This window comes from Staurois parvus, unplaced genomic scaffold, assembly GCF_062004578.1.
Source record: "Staurois parvus isolate SC_StPar_1 unplaced genomic scaffold, SC_StPar_1.0 ptg000390l, whole genome shotgun sequence".
In the NCBI taxonomy this organism is placed as follows: domain Eukaryota; kingdom Metazoa; phylum Chordata; class Amphibia; order Anura; family Ranidae; genus Staurois; species Staurois parvus.
Genome location: NW_028318186.1, coordinates 7860318 through 7883718, shown reverse-complemented (window position 1 = coordinate 7883718; position 23401 = coordinate 7860318). Strand labels below are relative to the sequence as shown.

General features: G+C 42.6%; 1 protein-coding gene across 3 annotated transcripts in view; it reads left to right on the top strand.

Moving 5' to 3' along the window:
• SUPT3H (SPT3 homolog, SAGA and STAGA complex component) overlaps window positions 1-13674 on the top strand; it is a 692202-nt gene extending 678528 nt beyond the window's left edge. For all 3 annotated transcript variants that reach the window (XM_089686064.1, XM_089686066.1, XM_089686065.1), the window contains one exon: window positions 12443-13674. In XM_089686064.1, the coding sequence (XP_089542190.1) occupies window positions 12443-12484 (42 nt within the window). In that variant the 3' untranslated portion in view covers window positions 12485-13674. The remainder of the gene's footprint in view (window positions 1-12442) is intronic.
• Window positions 13675-23401: the final 9727 nt, after the last annotated feature.

Genomic DNA, 23401 nt, shown 5'->3' with positions numbered 1-23401 from the left:
TAATGGAATGCATTAATGTGCATTGTCAAGGCAGCCCTTTCATTCTGAATGGGCTGCCAAGGCACCACAACAGATGATGTGCATGACCCTTTTTTTCAAGGAAGAGAAGTAGGGCCAATTCTCTTTTATCCCTACTTTTCCTGTAGGTCACAGGAGTGCACCTTTTTCAGAAAAAAAATGCATATATATGTCCAGAAAAAAATGTAAATTTATTGTTTGCAAATGAACCAGTGGATTGCAAGTGCAATGCCAGGCTCATGCAGACTCTTCCTGCAGTTCTATAACTGGACAGAGATACAGGCTTTCAGTTGAGAGCTGGAGGAAGTGTCAATGTACTATGAGTGCGGTGATCATCACCCTTGCGTTCCATTGAGAACTACAAGTCTGTCTGCTGCGGTGGCAGATGGGTCTTGTACTTCGTACATGGAGAGACATCTATAAATAAATTACATAGTTGGCAGGTGCAACCACATCAATTTCATTGAGGGTAGGGCAGCCGCATGGCACCATGATATGTTGCACCCTAAATAAGGGGGCAACATGGTTCTAAAGCTATATATTACACAAAATAGCAGGAGCGCTGCCTCAATGTATGTTATATGACATGCAAACATGCTTAAATAATTAACACATAACAATAAATGGTGAAATAAAGTTCCAAATGTGAAATCAAGTGAACAAAAATCCCTTTCACATCCAGAAGGTGATAAGTGCTCTGTGCTCCCCGCCTGTGTGCCCCCTCACTCACCAACTTTAATGGACTCGTATAGTGAAATAAGAGTCTTTCACGCTTTTGGTGGGCATAGGAAGTAATGCTGGAGCTTGTAGTCCTCCTGATTAAATGTTGCTTGTCATTCCCAGTGATTCAAATGTAGAGCCGATAGATATATACTTGTAAGGAATGTACACAGAATTACACTTTTTTGGATGCCTCTCTCCATTCCTTACATGTGTATATCTATCGGCACTACATTTGAATCACTGGGAATGACAAGCAACATTTAATCAGGAGGACTACAAGCTCCATCATGACTTCCTATTCCCCACAAAAAGTGTGACTCATATTTCACCATAAGAGTGCATTAAAGTTGGTGAGTGAGGGGCACACAGGCGGGGAGCACAGAGCACTTATCACCTTCTGGATGTGAAAGGGATTTTTGTTCACTTTATTTCACATTTGGGACTTTAATTCACTATTTATTGTTGTGTTCATTATTATAGCATGTTTTTCATGTCATATAACATACATTGAGGCAGCGCTCCTGCTATTTTGTGTATTATGTTGTTAAGGTTGTACCTTTATAGGAGCAGAAGCCCAGTTATTGTTGAATATTGAGTGTGCACTATTGATTGGTGTGTCCTAAGCGCAGGTGATCATTATCTATCATGGTTCTAAAGTTGCAGTTTTTATTTAGTCCTCATTCACACTGGACGTTTTTACAGCGGCTGTTTTTGGCTTTTGACATTTTTTTTCTACAGCTAGTAAACCCCCAGCATGTTATCCTATGTGTCCATGCACACATAGACTGTAATCAAGTTTTTTGGCTACAAGAAACACTGGACTAGTGGGTTTCGAGAGGAGTTTTTTAGCTGTAAAAATGCTCTAATGCAGCAAACCGGCTTCTTTGGACTTTTTTTGTCCAAAAAAATATTTTTTGGGTTAAAAAAATGCTAAAAAAAAGCAAACGCTGGAAAACGGCTCTAAATACTAATGCAAAAACGCTAAAAAAAAAGCTGAACAACTCACATTTTTAAAGTGACTTCACACAGCTAACATTACCAGCGTTATCAAAACATCCCGTGTGCATGAGGACTTAAAGCTTAATTCCAAGGAGAAGCAACATTATGCAAATTTCAGATATAAAGGAGGGTTTCTATTCATGTCCAGCTAGTCCTGTAATTTTCATAACCTGGCCACTTGACTTTCCTTTGCTGAAGTTAAAGCGATTGTAAAGTATCAATTAAAAAAAAAAATATGTAAGACTTACCTGTTCTATACAGTGGTATTGCACAGAGCAGCCCCAATCCCCAATTTGGGGTCCCCCATTGGCATTCCTGGTTCCTCCCCTTCCCGCTGAGTGCTATGAGCAAGTCGCTCCCAAGCTGGCTCTGTAACCATTGATACACTTAGCGTGGCTTGGCCCCACCTCTGCTCCCTCCTCACTAGCTGTGATTGACAGCAGTTGGAGCCAGTAGCTCCCGCTACTGTCTCTGAGCCATTGAGGAGGGAGAGAGCGGCTCCCTCCTCACTAGCTATGATTGGCAGCAGTTGGAGCTAGTAGTTCCCATTACTGTCTCTGAGCCATTGAGGAGGGAGAGAGCGGCTCCCTCCTCACTAGCTGTGATTGGCAGCAGTTGGAGCCAGTAGCTCCCGTTACTGTCTCTGAGCCATTGAGGCGGGAGAGAGTGGAAAGAGCCTGCATAGCACTGGATCAAGATGAAGAATGCGTTAACCTTCCTGGCGGTAATCCCGAGTGTGGCTCAGGGTTCATTTCAGTAGCAAAAGCGGTAATTCTGAGCAACACTTGGGATTACACTGCAGCGATCCCTCGAGCCTTACCTTGTCCTGCGATCCTGTGAGATCCTCCCGTTGTGTCACTCAGTCATGCCAGCATCCGTCTTCCGGGTTCCGTTCCCTGTGAGCATCGGAACGTTCGGCGGGAGATTCAAAAAAGTAAAAATTTTACATACACACAATACATTGTAATCTGTTGGTATCACATTACTGTATCAAACCATTTCACCTAAATTGTGTCCCTAGTGCTTTGCCCTGTGCCCTACCTGCACTTTTACCATTCTTTCTGCCTGGAAACTGAGAAACGTCCATGTCATCCAAAAAGCGTCCCTTTAGGTCAAAAGTGGTTTTAGACCGGCTAGAGAACAGTGATAGTAAATTAGAACCACTTGCAGAATTGAGTGATAATGATTCGTGGGGAAATTCGTCATCAGACACTGAAAACGATTTTGCGACTTTGCTCAGTGATGTGCGAACTTGGCGCTATATTTCAAATTTCAGTGTTTTTGGTTTGATTACATTATTGAATTAAATGTATTATTATATTATTATTTTTTATAATTATTTATTATATTATAATTTATGATTTCGGATTTCAAACTTTATCATACCCGGGATGTTTACTAGACTCTTGTTTGGACAGATTTAAGTGAGTTATTCCTAAGAATTACAGGCCTACAATATAAAACGACAAATTTCCATGCAAAAAAAAGTTCCTCTTTGACACTCAAAAATATTGATTAGTTAGACCGCCAGGGAGGTTAAGGTAAAAACCTCTGGCCTTTAGAACCACTTTAAGCAATAAAGTTTAGGCCACCTATCTACCCCTTCTGTGTGATTGGACAGTGAAGTATTAGCAGCCGCTCACACCTATGCTCATTATACTCTCCCCTCTTGTCAGCACATGTACTGGCAGCATCCCTGATTGGCTCATAGTATTGCCCCACCCTCTTCCAGTCTTAGAGCTGCTGTACAGAGGGTTACAGCAGGCTTAGGGCCAGTTCACACTACTGCGTTTCAGTTGCTATTTTCTGCAAATGCACAGAAAGTAGGCTATATGGTTGTCAATGTCATAGTTCACATCAGTGCTTGCAGTTCCACTGCGTTCCGGATGCAGGAAAAAAAAGTAGAACAGGCTGCATTTTTCCTGCACAGAACTGTACTGGAATGTGGTAAAACACACCGAAATGCACCAAAACGCACTGGAACACACATGTCCCTATTTAACCATTAGCCGCCCGGCCTATAGCCATTTGGCGGCCGCAAAAATGCTTTAGCTTTCCGGGTGCATGCCATTTGGCGTCCTCCCGCACATGCGCAGTTCGCGCGGTTGCAGAGCCGCGCGGCGGCGCGATCTGTCACCGGCCGTGTACCTCGGACACGGCCGATGACAGATCTGAGTACCGGCCCCCGTTGCCGGTACCATATGACCAATCACAGCAGGTCATATGACAGTTGTATACAATGGATGGCTTCATTCATGCCATCCATTGTACACTAGTGCCTAGCTGTGAATGGTCACAGCAGGTCACATGCAAATGTCATGTGATTAGCTGTGGCCAAATCACAGCTAAGCACAAAAAAGAAAAAACAAACCTGAATGAATCGATTTCATTCAGGTAAAGGCTTATAGCAAAGTAATTCTTTGCTATAAGCAAATTGTGTAAAAAAAAAAAAATACTGATCACTTCCCCAAAGTAGTACAATGTTACTATGGTAACATTGTACTACTTTGGTCATAGTAAAATATGAAAAATCATTAAAAAAAAAAAAATGTAATAAAAAATTAAAAATAATAAAAAAAATTAAAAAAATATATATATTTTTTTTTCATACTGTCACCAGTCAGTGTCCCCGTTCACCGCCATGCCAGTTATATGATGACGCTGTACTGCACTGGTGACAGTATGTAAAAAAAAAAATAGTGAAAATAATTTTTTTAATTTTTTCATTTTCCGAAAAAAATACAAAAAAAATACAACTTCAAAAAACTCGCCATTCCTCTTATGAAGTACGTCGGACTGTCTACTCTGCAAAAAGGGGTAATTTGGGGAATATCTGTACTATTCTGACATTCTTGGACCTCAAGAAATTAGATTGGCTGTCAGTACTTCAGGATTGATCAATATTCAGATCTATACCATAGTTTGTGAACTCTATAACTTTCCTACAAACTAAATAATACATCCCAATTTGGGTTATTTTCACCAAAGACATGTAGCAGAATACATCTTGGCCTAAATTTATGAAGAACAATTATTTATTTGTAAACTTTTATAACAGAAACAAAGAAAAATGTGTTTTTTTTTCACAATTTTTGGTCTTTTTTTGTTAATTTAGCAAAAAATAAAAACCCCAGCGATGATTAAATACCACCAAAAGAAAGCTCTAGTTGTATGAAGAAAATGATAAAATTTTAGTTTGGGTACAATGTTGTATGAGCGCGCAATTGTCATTCAAAGTGTGAGAGCGCTGAAACCTAAAAATTGGCCTGGGCAGGAAGGTGTAAAATTGCCCGGTATTGAAAAATGGTTAACTTGAAGAAAAAGAGAACACATCAAAAACGCACTGGAACACGTCAAAAACATAGCGGAACGTGCCAAAAACGCATTAAAAATGCTCATGCAGGAATGCATCTGGACTGCGTTTCTATAGTGTGAACCGGCCCTAAAACCAAGACACATTCAGGTACACTAGCTTCATCTAAACATACACTTCATTATCTTTTAAAAGAATAGTTCAGTTTTACCAAAAAACTGCCTATGCAGATAAGGGGTGTCTGTAGATAAAAACAAATTGTGCGGCTCTGACTAAAGTTGAATAATACCCTTGCTATAGGCGTAGGCCATTTATGTACCTCATGTAGCCTGACTGTAATACTCCCAGGGCGTTGCAAAGTGAGGCCTAGTCATTGCTGGTCACCTCCACCATCACAGGAGTGAGCTCTCAGACACTGAACTCAGAGCTACTGTATCGGGGAAGAAGACACATGCGAGGGGGTTTGAATCAGAGAAAAAGCTCACGCCTGTGATGGTGAAGGTGAGCAGGAATGACTAGGCCTCACTAAGCAACGTCCTGGGAGTATTCCAGCCAGGCTTCATGAGGTAGGTAAATGGCCTACACCTATATCAAGGACATTATTCAACTTTAGTCAGAGACACACAGTTTGTTTTTATCCACAGACGCCGCTTACCTGCATTATTATTATTATTATACAGGATTTATATAGCGCCAACAGTGTGCTCAGCGCTTTACGATATAAAGGGAGACAATACAGCAACAATACAGTTCAATACAAGAGGGTTAGGAGGACCCTGCTCCTTGGAGCTTACAAACTAGGAGATAGGCAGTTCTATGGTGAGGGTGAAGAATCGCTTTAAGTGAACCAATAGCTGCATTATTTTGTGTTTTTTTTTTTTTTTTCTTCATATATGCTCAGAGTTCATCTGGAAGTCTTTTAATTCCATTTTGTTAAGCCATCCCAAATCCAAAAAATTAGATATTTCACTATTGTTACTGCGTTTTGGTTCCTAGCAGAATCCTTCCGTTCACAGAAAATATACAGAATCCCTTTTCTTCTCTTTGTATGCGTTTCACGTGACAGATCTGGAAGGATAGGAATATTGTGCACTGCAGGCACACAGTAAACCGTTTGTATTTAAATGTGGCTAATCAAGTGCAGCCCCTGTTAGTCTTTGATGTCAGAGAATGACATTTGTCCTTATATTCTCTAATTATATCAGTTGCCCACACACAACGCCGTGGCCTTTTTATCTCCGGATGATGCTTTGATACGACAAGGCTTTTATTCTGCGTTTTGATATTACTCAGATTTATGGTGCTTTGCATGCTTTATATAACACAGCGTGATTCATATTCACGTTGGCGCGATGTCAGCGCAGCAAGATCATTATTGTGTGCTAATTACAGTTTTAATTAAAACACAAAGGGCAAGAAGATCAAGAGGAGCACTCAAGAGGCTGTAAGGGGTCTAAGAATAGAGAAAAAATGGAAAGCAGCTCTTTAACTTCTAATGAACCAGAGAGGTGCATTTGGGAAGGACTTTTCACTGCATGGGCTTAATGTAGATGCAGATCCAGTTTTTTTGTCATAATAATAAAATATTTGTTTCACTTTTTTTAACCTTTGTTGTTGCTCACCAATGCTCCTCTAGCCTCTTTGCAGCCACTTCATGTTTATCTGTACCCCAGGGATGACTGCTTGGCAGTTCTCTGAGCATGTTTTCTGATGGTGACGACAGAGGACCATACCTGTGTAATATGTGTTGAAAGGACCACTTGTAGTCTGCGTTGGAAGCACATATAAAATGGTCACAAAGCAGGTGTGCAGCTGAGTAACAGGCGCAGAATATTTGCATCCTCCAACAGGATGCCCGAACAAGAACTGTAATGGCAGGATCTTCAGGTCGTATTTTAGTGAACACCGTGGATTTAAAAATATTGAATTACTTTCTTTAAAATGAAACTACATTACTATGTTAAAGTTTTAATGAAATGTTAGTGATCAAGTTTACATCTCTCTTAAGGCTCTTTTATAGGGGTAGCAGGGCCTGCCGCCCTCTGAAGACCGATTCACAGTGGATTCTTCTGAATGTCTTTTTTTTTATTGATCCCAAGGAAAATGTATTCAAAGAACAGCACCGCAACCACAAGTGAGGCATTTGCCTTGCAGTTTCAGCACACTCCCATTAATTTATTGGGTAGGTTTGCCAGGTGTTGTCGCCTGGCAAATTCTGCTTGCTAAGTTAAAACTGCCGCAAAGCATAGTGCTGCGTCACGTGTACAGCCCCAGTATTTAGAAATGATTATATAGAGTGCAAAAAGGCAACCCACAATATGACCAAAATTGGTCAAGGCAGGTGTGGACCTCTCTTTGCAACTTTGCATGAATAGAGTAACCAGATGTCACAGGTTCCCGGGGACAGTCCCCAATTTTGTCCCCGGTTAAATGAACGTGTCCCTGATTTCTTTCCAGCTTTAACAATGGTGTTTCCAGCCTGGGCAGCTGCGGAGTCATTGGTCTTAGCAACATTTCTGTGATTTTTCTAAATGCCAAATGAAGCTCCAACGCACATACGTTGCAGAGCACTACAACGCACAGTAATAGACTGTGATGCATTGCATTACCAAAATGATGCATGTCCAATTTTGACCACATTAATGCATGAAAAAAAGGCAACGCACCAGGGCACCAAGGTCTAAATGGTTAATATACCCTCACCGGCCACTTTATTAGGTACACCTGTTCAGTTACTTGGTAACACAAATTGCTAATCAGCCAATCACACAACAGCAACTCGATGCATTTAGGCATCTAGATGTGGTGAAGACAACTTGCTGAAGTTGAAACAGAGCATCAGAATGGGAAAGAAAGGGGATTTAAGTGATGTTTAACATGACATGGTTGTTGGCGCCAGAGTGGCTGGTCTGAGTATTTCAAAAACCACTGGTCTATTGGGATTTTCACGAACAACCATCTCTAGGGTTTACAGAGAATTGTCCGAAAAAGAGAAAATATCCAGTGAGCGGCAGTTGTGTGGATGAAAATGCCTTGTTGATATCAGAGGTTAGAGGAGAATGGGCAGACTGGTTGCTGCGACATTCAGATGGTAGGGTAAGAATTTGATGTAAACAACATGAAAGCATGGATCCATCCTGCCTTGTATCAATAGCTCAGGCTTGTGGTGGTGTAACAGTGAGGCTCCCAGATGGAAATTAGGGTCCACTTGGGAGAAACAATGCAATAATTACAACACATTTCATGGGCATCCACCTCCACTTCCTCAGGTTGTGTGAAACTATAAGATACAGGCAGAATTCATTTTGACCATATCCTATCAATGGCAAAGCGATCAGTCTGTCCCCGCATGCCAAGGTGCTAGGTTTAATCTTGGACTCTGAACTCTCCTTTCGGCCCCACATCCAATCACTCTCCAAAGCTTGCCGTCTCAATCTCTGCAACATTTCCAAAATACGCCCCTTCCTAATCAATGACCCCACAAAACTTCTAATTCACTCCCTGGTTATCTCTCGACTACTGCAACTCCCTCATTGGATTACCTTTACATAGACTACCCCGCAGTCAGTCCATCGTGAATATTGCCGCCAGTCTCATTCAAATCATGGACCATGCAGTGTCTGCTACATCTCTCTGCCAATCCCTCCACTGTCATCCACTCACCCAACAAATTAAATTAAAATTACTAACAGTAAATACAAAGCCATCCACAACTTGGCCCCCAGCTGCATAACTAGCCTAGTGTCAAAATACCAAACTAATCATTCTCTTTGTTTGTCCCAAGACCTTCTACTTTCTAGTTCCCTTATCACCTCCTCCCGTGCTTGCCTCTAGGACTTATCCAAAGCCTCTCCCATCCTGCAGAACTTCCTACCCCAATCTGTCTGACTATCTCCTAATCTATCAACTTTTAGGTGACCCCTGAAAGCTCTTCTCTTCATAGAAGACCTATCCCACCTCCATCTAACAACTGTACTTTCTCCATCAGCTTATCTCCCACAGTTATTACCTTTTGTGTCACTTGACCCAACCATTTATATTGTAAAATCTAATGAGCAGGACCTTCTGATTCCTCTTGTATTGAATTCCATTGTAACTGTACTGTCTGCCCTCATGTTGCAATGCGCTGTGCAAACTGTTGCCGCTATATAAATCTTGTTTAATAATACTAATCCACATCACACCTCTTTAAATGGTATCTATCTGTTTAAAACTTCATGTGCCAGACCTGAACGTGAACTGTCTGTGTTACATGGAAAAAGCCAGATTGCGCCAATGGGAGGTTGAGAAAAAAAGAAAAAAAATTAGCTGAAGATGGTTTATTTAGATCTAAGATTCATCTCTTTAGCCTATTACCATTAGCCCACATCAGACCACATTGATATAATTTGCTGTTTCTGCACCCAGTTTTTAGAATAAAATGTCCTTGTGTGTTTGTTTTAGCAGTTAGACCATCACACGCTTGGCTTAGTCCCTAATTCTTACAAGTAAATTATCCGAAATAATTTATGATTCTGCAGGCAGTCATAGATCACAACCAAATCATCAATTTCTCTGAACTACACCTTAGACCTGCGCATTTTTCATTCACTCGTCACGCTAGCCTCAGCACCAAATTCCCTTTCGCCGGTCTACCAGCATTGCTGCTGTTGCTTTAAACAAAACCTGACTATTTCAACGTTCCTAATGTGATAATTTTAGAGGGAAAATTTCCTGGCAGACATAGGTGTTCAGATCTCCCGAGCCGTAAAATATAAATCAGCCTCGAAGCGGGGAGAGATTTTCACATGTGCACCTACCTCCTTGTGGTAATTGTACAATTTACAGCTTCTGTTGGAAATCTGTTTTATTTGATATCCCCAGAAGCGACCTCTAACTTTTTTTTTTTTTTTTTTTAATCCGTTGGCCAAAAAAAATTTCCAAAACAAAGAGGGGGACCACCCATCCAGAATCCAAACTTTCTGTGTGAGCCGGGCTCCATCCCACCAAGTATAAGCTGGAGAGGATTGCTGAATATCACCTTCCAGTGTTGCCACAGGGAGCAATTGCTTTCCAGATTAAGGAAAGGTGTTAAAATAAATTGAGACATAAATCTAACATGTTATAATATACATCTTGATGTTTGAAACAGGATGGGCTCCAGTGGAGGTTGGGTTGGCAGGGAAAGTGCTAGCACAGGTGATAATAGAGAATTTAATGGTGTCCGATGCACAGAGACTTCACTTCAACTGAACAGTCATAGGATTTACTATAACATAATAGGGCTGGAGGTCCTGAAAGCCCTGTGTAAGCAGTTTATCCACATCTAATAAAGGAAACCTACAACCTGGGCAGAAATTGGCAATAATCATACATAGTCTCAGGTTATGTGCACGGCTCTGAGGCTTGGTTCACATATGTGCGGGTGGTACCGCTGCGGATCCGCACGAAAATCCGTGCAGCCGCACCACCCACACAGAGGAATGTGCACCCGTGGGCGGGTGCCAATAGTTCTAATGGCACGCTGCCTGCACTGGAAAACGCAACTGTATTGGGAACCGAGGTTCCCGCGCGGGCTGCGTTTTCAAAAGAAGTGCAGGGACTTCTTCCCTGCGTGTCACTGGGCACGGGAGTACATTCAAATGAATGGGCTCTCGTGCCCTTTGCAAAACACGGCCCGCATGGCCACATATATGTGAATCGGGTAATTGTAGGCTGTAGATAGAGACATGAGGGACTGGTTCAGTGCTGAAAATACACATCTGAAAGCTACACCATTCTACGAAGGTGTGTTGCGGTGCTATTCAAAATGAATGTATCCACAATGCACCACACTTAAAGGGTAACTCCACTTTCAGGGAAAACAAAATAGTAAATATAAAAAAAAAAGGTTGGTATGTTGGAGTACCCGGAGGAAACACGCACAGTTTAGGGCAGAGGTACTTAATACCTGACCCGTGACCTCAAACCAGGGAAGCGCATGCTCGGGGTCGGAAACTCATTGATTGCAATTTGGGCTTGCAGGTGCCACATAAGCTGATACTGCCTTTGTAGCACAGGCTCATGAGTGATACTAACTGCACTTCGCCTGGGACCTTTCTAGCAGCCTGGAGAGTGATGCCACCAGAAACTGGAAGAGGAAGAAGAAGGCCACTATATTAAAAAAGAAGTATGGACTTTGAAAAAAAAACATTTATACTCAACTAGTTGGATGTGGCATCAATCTGATGCTGCATCTGTCCCCCACTGGCTCTGCACAAAGAACTGAGTGATTAAAGAGCGCTTATCGCTCAGTTCTCCCCTCCGCTCTGAGCAGAGAGCCGTGACTGTCAGTCTCCAGCGCTCTGCTCTGCCTCTCCAGCGCTTACTGGAGTGCTGGGCTGTGGAGGGGACTGGCTTAGGCTCTCAACGGGTCGTTGAGAGGCTAGAGCCAGGTGCTGGTCCAGGCTACTGGGTGGATCACGATCATAGCTGGGATATTTTCAGAGCCTGGACCGGGCCTGTGATGTCAGCCAACAGACTTTAGGTCAGGAGGGGTGGTGGGGCAGCATATACAGGAACCAGTCCTCTCCAGTTTCCTCCTGCAAGTGCTAAAAGCCGTTTTGTTGCTGGCATTTAGCGGCTGCAGTAGGAAAATGTTCATTATGCTATTCAAAACAAAAACAATAAAATTCTGAACCATTTCATTTCATTGTGGCCCGTGACCGGTTACCAAATCATTTAAGTGGCTCTCACTCCACAAAAGGGTGAGCAGCCCTGATTTAGTGCGACACAGCTTTAGTCCCTGCATACAAGGATGGCTCCATAGGATGCTGAAAGAGAAAATCAGCCACGTTGAAACAGGGGCAGTGGTATGGCAACAACTTAAACTGAAACATAGGCAAGGATTAAAGGTAAAGAAGCTGCATAGTCACCGATTCTCTGCCTTTTGGCTAAGATCAAGTGTAGAAGCTGCATAGTCAGTAAATAATTACATCAGCTGCTGAAATCACTTACAAAACTGAGAGTTTAATATCACTTTAAGGAGTTGTGATCCTCATTCACATTAAGGTTCTAAGTCTGCAATGGCAAGTATCGATGCAAAGACACAGTCAGGCAACGAATGTTTTTAGGAGAAGGGCAACAATGGCAGCCTCCGTACCTCTGACAAAGTCACTTTCAGAAAGCATACAAGTGGCACTTGGCAGTATACTTATGTGGAATTCATGGACAGAAAATATGTATATTTATATATTGGCAACTCCTAAAGCCCTGACATTTGTTCATGAATGTTTTCATGTAATCCATGCTCTAGTTTTTGTTTAGTGGCCCTTTAAATAAACCTGATCTTTGTGCCGCCTTTGCTCAGCTCTTTCTCATATTTTAGACCTGCCGTGATAATTAATTGCAGATTGTCTCTTCTATTTGCAGAGCGCCTACCGCAGGACCGGGGTGCCCTTTTTAGCCTGTTAGCACGGATGGAGAGAAAGGAAGCGGAAAACACAGCGAGGTTATTTTAAGGTGATCCCGTCCACGTTAGAAGGGAAGCGACTGATCCCCCTCGAGTGAGTGGGCCGATTGTTGTGACTATAAACTGACTGCATGTCTCATTCTGCAGCCCCCTCAATCGTTCTTCTTGTTTACTAGTTGGAACGCTGGCCTAATTAATGGCAGGATGTTTGGGATGGAGTGTGGGCGGAGGAGGACGCACATCACACAGCTCTGTCACTGGGAGTGAGATGACTGCCATCAGTGGCCCACACATTCTAAGGGCTGGATCATCTCTGCTGCTAGGTGGAGCCTGTTTGCAAAGACCGGGATGCAAAGGAATGATGCTGGCCTGCGCTCTTTTTTTCTTAGTGCAAACAAAAGACATCTCCTTTACTATATTACTTAAAGTGGCAGACTTAGAAAAAGATTTGGAGCAAGCGACAGGTTCTCTTGTAAGAAAACTACTCAGCCAACTTTACTTGCCATCTATGAGCTCCCCCATCCCTCTGAGTCAGGAGTCCAAACCTTGCAATGGCGTTGGAGCTTACACAGGGTTAACTTCTTACTGCTCCATGTCATGTGACAGCATTTGAGCCTGGTAATTGGCTGTTTAGGTCCCAGTACTGGATCCTGAAAGATGATCACATACTCCTCCATACCCTAAAGTGCTAGGGATTTACCAGAGGGCTCCAACAGCGCACCAGGGACAGGGTTAGGAGTGCAAGGGTGTTTCTTAAAAGAGAATCTGTCACTCTGTCTTGGCCAAAGTTAAGCTTCACAGCAAGTGCTGATTGGCTGCTATGGATTGGTGGAGGTGGTTGCATAGCTCCTTGACGGAGGTCTTTGTGTGCTGTGTACTCAGCACTGGGCATTCTGCAAGCACTACACAAAATAACTGAGGATGACACAAGGACATATACTTTTAGGCTCCAAGCACACTAGTGTTTTTTTAAGCTTCTATAAGCGGTTACCAGCTATTTTTTTTCTGTTCTTAGAAGCTAAAAAGTGTTATCCTATGTGTCCATGCACATTATTTGAGGCTAGTAGCTTTTTTCCAGCTTCAGGGATTAGGAGCAGAAAAAAAAACACTACTAAAATGCGCATAACAGATTTTACTATCTTTTTTCATGTACTGTAAAAACACTAATAAAATGCTAATGCTTTTTCATCCAGCTTTTTTTTTTCCTAGCGTTTTATGGAGCTTATAACTTCCATTTTGCTTGAGGTGATTGTAGCCATATTAGTGCATTTGCAACAGAAACAATTGAGTACTGTCTGTGTTACTTTTTTTATCTGCACTAACATACAATTTTGAGGACAAGCTTTCGGGGTATGTCCCCTTTTTCAGGTCCAATCAGTACTGCTTGAACCTGAAGAGGGGACATTACCCGAAAGCTTGTCCTCAAAATTGTATGTTAGTGCAGATAAAAAAAGTATCACGGACAGTACTCAATTGTTTGTGGAGCTTTTAAAAAACACTAGTGTGCATGGAGCCTAAAGCCCAAATCCAGGCAAATAAAAACGATCCCTTGTAGTGGGACTGCGCCCGCACTGCCAGGGTTAATCACTGTTTTGTTTAGTGGAGAGGAGAAACAGTATCACTTACCTAATCCTCAGCTTTCCCGACATACAGCACCCCCCACAATCTGGTGGTGGACTACTCCTTGGCATCCTCACATCCAGTGCAAGACTATGAACCTTGCTCTGGTCTTGATGACATCAGGACTCTAGACCGGTGGAGGCTGGGGATGCAGACACTGCGGGAGGATCAGGTAAGTAAACCTCCTTTTATTGTTCCCCTAGACTTAAATGGGCACTTAACCTTTTCAGTATGAGCAAAACCTCACTGCAAGGGATAATTTATTTGCCCAGAGTAATCTGCAGTGCATTTACCACTTACTGTGTAAAAGCAGAAGTAAACCGCCATGACAAAAAAAAAATGGAGGCCCCCTAAGGAGATTTTTTGCTATAATGCGCCAGTAGTATGAACAACATATTAGCACATTATGGTACACTTGCCTAGCAAGTGATCCCTCTAGTGCTGTACTGTCAGTGTTCCCCTTCGGTGCTGGTGCTTCCATCTTCGCCTGGTCTTCTGCTGGCATCCTTGGCCTCTTGGTGAGTTGGGCTGGGAAGACAAACTAAAACTGTGCATGCGCAGCTCAGCATACACCTAAAAAGCACGCCTCTCTGTGATTTAAAAAAAAAAAATGACTTTACCTTTTAAGGCAGCCCACTCATTTGAATGAACTGCCTAATGCACCTAAAATGATGCATGTAACATTGTTGGCAGTGCACCACAAGACATGTTAGTGCTGCTCACTACTATGCATGTCCATCACAAGGAACATTGGGTTGCCACCACACATAATGTGCTCTGATGCAAAGCAACAATGTGAATCCGGCCTCAATGAAAAGGGAATACGTCTGCCACTGCTGACCTCCTTATAAATACTATTTCACTGGCTGCCTTTGGTTTCAATACTTTGAGTCCCTGACCTGGAACAAGCATGCAAATTATAACCTAAGAACTAGTGATCTGTTTAGCTGTTCCAAGTCATTCCCTCGGAAATAATTACTGCCATTTTCAAAAGGAGAGGCCAGCATTAGCAGCCTCTATATTATCCCAATACAGGTTTCCTCTAATCAAGATCTTGTTTATATTCTGGCCAAGAAGCAGGTTCAGCATTTTAGTGTTGTAGCTCTCAGGTGCATATGCACACATATTAATGTTAGCAGTTCTTTGTGATATGTCCTCCTCCTCCTCCTCAGCATATCCTAACCTAGAATAAAGAATAAAAGACATCCCAGTCTCAGTATTCTGTGGGATCTTACCCTGCTTTGTAACATACATACATGAGATAATAGCTATTATGAGTTCCGATACATTGAGGTGTATCTGAGCAAAAAAAAAGAAATCTGCGTAGTTGTTCAGCCATTGAAGCTTCATGTAAATTCATTCTGTGTGAAAGTGGCAAAGTTGAATGTTAGACTATATTTTCTGCAGATCGAATGTTATTCAATAAAAAGGAAAACAGTGTGACTGGGGAAAATACTGCATCATGGCCACTAGATGAAGCAGAGGAGCATGCTTATTCCCTGATACTCACATCACTCGCATCTATTGACCATAATGGTGTACTTCACACAGAACAAATTTATATGCAGTTTTAAGGGATGAATAGCTCTGCGCATTTTTTATGAATACACTCAATAGTTTGCCCTGTGCTAGATGTGCAATGTTCACTCTTTTCACAGATATGACCGGCATGGTTGTGTCGAGCTCTAAGACTGTCACAGCTCCAAGCTGCTAAGCTCCTAATTTCATTCGGCCCAACATTAATAACCAGAGAAGAACAATGCATTCATCCATAAAAGAAATGTTGTTGATCCGTTAATAAACTTCACTTTTGCATCTTTGTAAGTCACACAATCGTTTTAATGTGTTCACTTTTGGTGAGGTAACAATTGTAAATGTGTATGATGTTTTTTTGTATGATGTGTACTACCATTAAACATTGCCACAAACTTTGGCTTCCTGTTTCTTTTGATCTCTTCCTAACCCTTTATTCTGACTCCAACTGTTGTATTACTGACTTATCCCTTGCTGAGACTTCTGCTCTCTGTGATTGTATCTGCTTGTATAGGCCAGGCATAGTCTTTATCAGATAGCTGAACTCACCAAATACCATTTATCCTCCAGGGAGATATTCATTGGATGCAGCAGACAACAAGATGTAGCAGATGATTGAAAAGATGGTATTTGCAGTTCAGAACATAGTATTGTTCCTGGATGCAAGCAGATTACATGCGGCCTAGAGACTAGCAGCTGTATTCATCCCAATAAAGACAGAGTGAAAAAGGAAATACATCACAAGTGGGAGGGAACACAAGGATGGAGGATAGAAAAATATGGTGCAATAACCAAAATGACCACTAGATGGCAGTATATCACCAAGCATACTTAGGTTAATAAACAATGGCTTAGAAAAATTACCTATATCAATTCTCAATTTACTGTAATAAGAACATTAACCATGACTATGCATTGTATTATATGTTCATACAACAAGTGTAAGAGCACACCCTTTCATCGGCAAAATTCTTCTCACAATAATATGTACATAGCATCGCAAATCATCTTTTACTAACAGAAATTTGGCATCTTGTTGGTTGCTATAGCATACTTCCCAACCTTTTGAGATGGGAAGGAGGGACACCTATTAGCAAATGTATGTAGGCATAGGACACACCCCCTGCCACGCCCCCTCAAAGTAGAATTATACAAAAACAAAATTAGTTAAACCCACGAGTGTTTTTTTTTTACTACTACTATTCTTTTTTACTGGCTTTTGAAATGTACAAATGCAACAATTTAGAAACTGGATGAAAGGTTGAACACTGTGAAATACTTTTTGAAAGATAAATAGCGCATTTTATACACAACTGTATAAATCAGAACGAGATGATGGTCAAATGAAGAGGAAAGAGGGACAGAGGGACTTTGTTCCAAATCAGGGACAGTTGGGAGGTATGCTATAGTTTAATAAATTCTGCCAGAGTCAGATAGAGCTCAGGAGTAGAATTATATTTTAGTTAAAATCTGCATATATTTTGCCTTCCCTGGTTCCTCCTCTTCTCCCTCATCATGTTACTAATGACATTTTTAAATAAAATCTTTCTGCTTTTATTTCACGCCTTATTTTAGACTCAATTACCTCATCACTGGGTCTCTGTGCTTCTCTATGCAATGAAAGATGATAATGAGGGCCTGGCAGGGTGCTGTACACAGTTTCCTGAAAACATCACAGCACCCTGCCTTAGTACTCCTCTCGAGAGCCCTCTGCCCTCATACAGGCAGTGGGCTGGCTCTTAGGAGGAATAATGCAAATATCAAAATGCCTTTATGGGTGCAAATCGTCGTGAGGGAGTGGCTGTCACTAAGCAGATTGTATTTGCTTGAAGACCACCCTTGGTAATGCCCTCATGTGATGCTGAGCCGTAATCATTGAAACTGAAATAAAATTAATAAAAGGGGCAGGCCTGCCACAGTGATGCTGGGGGGAGGAAAGATCTTAAAGCGGAGCTCCACCCAAAAGGGGAAGTTCCACTTTAATGCTTTGTCCCCCGCTCCCCGTTAAGGATTGGCACCTTTGGGGAGCGGGGGTTAGTGGGTACCTAAGGCGATCAGAAGGGGAAGTTGTCCTCCCCTCTCCCTCCCTGTAGTCTTCTGGGACATGTGACAGGTCATGTGACAGGTGACAGAGCCATTCACAAAGCACAGCGTGACTCGCGCATGCGCAGTGGGCACCCGGCTGTGAAACATCAAGCTGTCACAGCCTGGTGCCCACACTGAAGGTGCTGGGGAGAAAAGACAGCTGGTGAAACCAGCCATGGTGAGGACACCGCTGGACCGAGGGACAGGTAAGTGTCTGTATTGTAAAAGTCAGCAGCTACAGTTTTTGTAGCTGCTGACTTTAATTTTTTTCTATTCAACTGGAACGCCGCTTTAAAGCAAAACTTCACCCAAAAGGGGAAGCTCTGCTCTTCCCCCAGCCTCCCCCTCTCCTCCGCCATATTTAAAATATTTCGTTGGGGGGGTGGGAGTCAGGTACTCGTGTTCAACTGTTACCCTTTCCACTCGGATCACCGTGGCAGATTCACTGGTAGTTCTCCTTCCCAGCCCTCCCCAACATTCTTGCACACTTCACAGAATACTGCGGGACAATACACAAGGCGCAGCGTGGCTCACTCATGTGCAGTAGGCAGCTGGTGGTGAAGCCACAAGGTGTCACAGCTGACTGTAGATCAAAAACGAATTCTCCTGCGCTCTAGGGCTCAGACAGGTGGCGAACAGATGGAACCAGGCCTGGAGGGATCGTCCACCAATGCATAAAGGGCTGTGCGGCTCCAAAACAAGGCTGGGGAAGCCCAATCAACACTGCAGAATGAAATGAAAACGAGAAGCGCACCAACCTTGCGCATTACCTCAGTAACCAAAATTTATTAATTGTAAAAAATATACTCACAAACAGCGAATAAAATCAGGCATATAAGTCCTCACAGGGACTTGAAGCTAACATGAGTCCCATCAGGGGAGTAGGTGTTCAGTACAGCTGACGCGTTTCGAAGGGGGTCCCTACTGAGGTAATGCGCAAGGTTGGTGCGCTTCTCGTTTTCATTTCATGTCACAGCTGACTGCCCACAGTTAACATGCCGGTACTGGGGACCCAAAGAATGGTGAATAACCAGCTCGAGTGAGGTTGGCACTGGATCCCTGGACAGGTAAGTGTCCTTTTATTAAAACTAAGCAGTCAGCCAGGAACTATCTATCAGGTTCTATCTGACTTGCTGCAGCTTTCAATGCACACTGTGAGAAGTGTGCAGTGAAATCAGAGTAAGCCATTTCTATACAGAGGAGGATCTGCACAGTGTCCTGTAATGTTCACTTCGGGCACTGGATCCTGCATTTGGTGCTCATCTTGGCATGGGGTGCAAGGAACGTAGTTATCTGCAGGGTGCTATACAGGTTTGTCCCTATAGCACCCAGAGCATGAAGACCCCTCTCTGGGTATGCCCACCATGATGGGTGAAGCCTGGACTCTGGACAGGACCAGCGACAAGAAAAAAAACATGGTAATTGTTTCCTATATCAGTGCTTTATTAAACTAAATGACATCCTGGTAGGGTTTACATCTACTGTAAGCTTGGGAGGTAGGGGGTGTCCTTGGTTTTGGACTTTGTTGTAGACCTCAGACATGAAATATGAAAAACACATATCCCTCTATAGTGTGTACTTGTTTCAATCCAGAGCACTAAGTGTCATTTCTGTCTGCTGCTTCATTGCTCTATCTGAATGAGTGACTTTTGAGAAGTTTTCCTGGCACCATGAGAAAAAAAGGTAGCGGAGAGGGAGCTCCAGCACACAGGCTGTGATTGACAGCCTCAGCTCTGTTCCTGTGTGAAGGGGGTGTGTCTCTTCTCTCCAATTATCTCCCACTGAGCTCTTCAGAATGTAACTTCAGCTACTTGCCTCCTGCTTTATGAAAGCTTAGACAAGCTGTATAAATGTTGGACTTTTATTGGATGTAGAGGAGAGGAGACTGTGGATAAACAGGTACAAGTTATGAAGGAGGATTTGTTTAATCTCTGTGTATCGCCTGAGGCCAGTCACTTCACTGGGTATATGTAAGGGTTTACATCCACTTTAACCCTTTTGTCACCAGGTCCGTGCGCCATACGAACCTGACAGCAGGGGATTGTATACACAGTAAGATGCCTGCAGCTACCAGGATTGCGTATAGAACTGACAGGCAGACTCCTGCCTGTCAGTTGGAAGAAGTTGGGTGGCTGTGCTGCTGCCCAATTTCTTCCACGGCTTTTGGCACCACCCCCCATGCGCTCACACCAAGTCCGCTCTCCTCCCCTACTTTCTGTGACCTGGAAGGCGCAGCGTGTGACATCACCTCCGGGCCATCGCTGGCACTTTCTCGGCTAGCACAGCCGAGAAGTAATGTATTACAATACATGAGTGGAGCCCAGAGGAGATGTCAGATGTCTCAGTGAAGAGGACCTGTCACCTAAAAATCATCACATAGGGGACTTTGTGTCCCCCATGTGATGAAAAAAAAATGTATGTTTATTTTTTTTTTAATTGCAAAAAAATAAAATTGCACCCTAGCACATGTCGGGTATCTGTTTAATCGGCACAACCTCATCTTTTATATTTTACCAAAAATGTGGGTAATTTATTGCGTTTGCTTGCCCGTAAGCTTACCGTAGTGTGTTTTTTTACTGAAATCATGTGTTTCCTAGACATTTGTGGTAATATCGTGTAACATACAAAATTGGAACTACCGCTATTTTATTATCCAGGGTGTCTGCTTTCAGAAAATATGTTTTGAGGGTTTTGTGAAATCTTCAGGTCTAAAATGATTTTTTAAACGTATGCAAAAAAACATAAAAATGGCCCTGGCAGTGAAAGGGTTAGAGTAGTATTAAACCCAAAACAATATTGCAGCTCACCTAACTTTAGATGTGGTGGCTGCATTTGTTTTCTTTTTTTAGTTTTTTTTTTTTTTTAAACCTGGTGATCCGGCCAGTAACACCTTTGGTCAGCAGCATTGTCAGTCAAGTCCATTCAAATCTGTTAGTGCACCAGGCACTACGCTCCCACAGACTAACAAATGACAGCTGAACTCCAGCTTTTAACCACTTGCCGATCACAGATAGCCGAATGATGGCTTCACTGCGGCTGGCCAGTTCTAGGAGGACGTCATATGATGTCCTCCCAGAACGCGCCCTCTCTCGCACCCGACAATCGCTGTGTCCTATGGACACCGTTGATCATGTGATGTGGTAAAAGGCGAATCACAGTGGCCTTTTACCACATGATCAGCCGTGTCCAATGACACAGCAGATCACTGGTAAATGCAGTTGCCTGTTATCGGCTGTCATAGCGCGAGGAAAGTACTGACGATAACCAGCAATTTTCAGAGGACAGATCGACACCGATCATCAGGGCCGAGCAGTGCCACCCACCTGTGCCCAGCAGTGCCATCAGTCAGTGCTCAGCAGTGCCACCTATCAGTGTCCATCATTGTTGCATATCAGTGCTGCCTATCAGTGCAGCCTCATCAACGCACATCAGGGAAGAAGAAAAATTACCTGTTTGCAAAATGTTATAATAGAAACAAAGAAAAACATTTTTTTTTTCAAAATTTTTGCTTTTTTTTTATTTATAGCACAAAAAATAAAAAAACCCAGCGGCAAGTACATACCACCAAAAGAAAGCTCTATTTGTGTGGAAAAAATGATAAAAATTTCATCTGGATGCAGTGTTGCATGACCGCGCAATTGTCATTCAAAATGCGGTAGCACTGAAAGCTGAAAATTGATTTGGGCACGTAGGTGGTATAAGTGCCTGGTAGGCAAGTGGTTAAGCAGTTACAGCAAACAGTTCTTTTTTCCTTTTGGGATAAAGATTTTACATTAGTAAATAAAAGCTGATCATTGTAGGCACCCCTATCCACAATCCACGTTCAAAATTGACTTTTAATAAGAAAACGGTTTATCTGAGTCTGATTAGTGTATACGCGTGGCAACATCAGAACACCTAAGAACTCAAGATTACTCCCAACCAGCAGTAAAACTGGCCATCCACTAGTAGATTTCCGAATTAACATTTGTACGAAAAATTCTTGGTACATTCAATGAATTGTTAAATATCATTCGACCTTCAAAATTTTGTTTCCCTTTAACAATGGATTTTGGAATGAGTGGATTTTCCCAAACGAAACCCACACTCACTGTTAGAAATTCATTTGTTCAGGAAAAATTTTTCCATCCCGCTCCTTTGAATTTTCTTTTCGCTGCAGTCAAAAAAACAAATGTCGATATGATCCAAAATCTCAAACAAGTGTTCCTAAAAGGAAAAATGTCATCCAAAATCCTACTAGTGTGGCCAGCTGAACTTTGTGGTGTGAACCCTGACATAGATCCCTCAACTCCCATTTATAGCTCAGAGACCTCCAACGTGTACAGATTATACACTTTATACATCAGATATAAACAATGCGATCTATATAATAACTACATTCCACAGCTCGGTATACAATTTTCTTGGGATGTATATAATTTCATGTGTGGGATTATTTATATAAAAACATTGACTCATATGTATTTTTATCCTGCAATGCACACAACATAATGTACAATTCATTGCTGGGAGAAGCATCCCTTTATTGCCAAGACTCTGTGATGACAGCCTAAATGTATAGTTTAGTGGGAGACAGAAATAGCAATATTTACTGTGTATGCTGTGCAGCTAAATCATCGCAACCTTAGATCAGAATTCAATAGACTATAAGGCTGGGTTCACACTATTGTGGTACATTGATGTGAATAGTGTTAAGGTAGCCCCTTCATTGGAGTAGACTTCCCAGCGCACCAAATAAGATACATGCACTATTTTTTGTAACCATGCATCACAATTGTCAGCAAAGAATCACCAAATTTCAATCCATGTATGGACATCCTGGTAGTACAGAAATTGATGTATTGATGGACTTCTGTACAACCACACTGCTGGATTTTTTTCTGAAAGATCAGTGCCAGGAAGAATAGCTGGCAACACTGATCACTGTGTTCTGACAGTGGGGAAGACTCCCCAGCACAGACTGCACACTTTTCCTACTTCAGAATCAGCCATGCACCTCTCCTCTGCCTACAGTTTCAACCTTGCACTTTTCCTTTCCACCAGCACCAACCTTGCACTTCACCTCCATAGCCAACCTTGAATTTCTCTGCTTCCTTCTGTGCTGACTATGCAGTTCCCCTCACCTCCCCCTTAAGTGCCAACCATGCACTTATCTTTTCCACCAATACCAATTCTGTACTACTTCACTTCCAGAGCCATCCTTGTACTTCTCATCTCCTGTACCTACAGAGTAAACCGTGTACATATCCTCTCCACCAGCACCAACCTTGCACTTCTTCATTGCCAGAGCCAAACTTGCACTTCTTCTTTCCCTCCTAAGCCAACCTTGCACTTCTTCTTCATCTCCTGAGCCAACCTTGCACATCATCTTCACCTCCTGAGCCAACCTTGCACATCATCTTCTCCTCCTGAGCTAATCTTGTACTTCTGTACCTTCAGAGCCAACCTTGCACCACTTCACCACCAGAGCCAGCCTTTCACTTCTTCACCTCCAGAGCCAACCTTTCACTTCTTCACCTCCAGAGCCAACCTTGCATTTCTTCTTCACCTCCTGAGCCAACTTTGCACTTCTTCACCTCCTGAGCCAACCTTGCACATCATCTTCACCCCCTGAGCCAACCTTGCACATCATCTTCTCCTCCTGAGCTAATCTTGTACTTCTGTACCTTCAGAGCCAACCT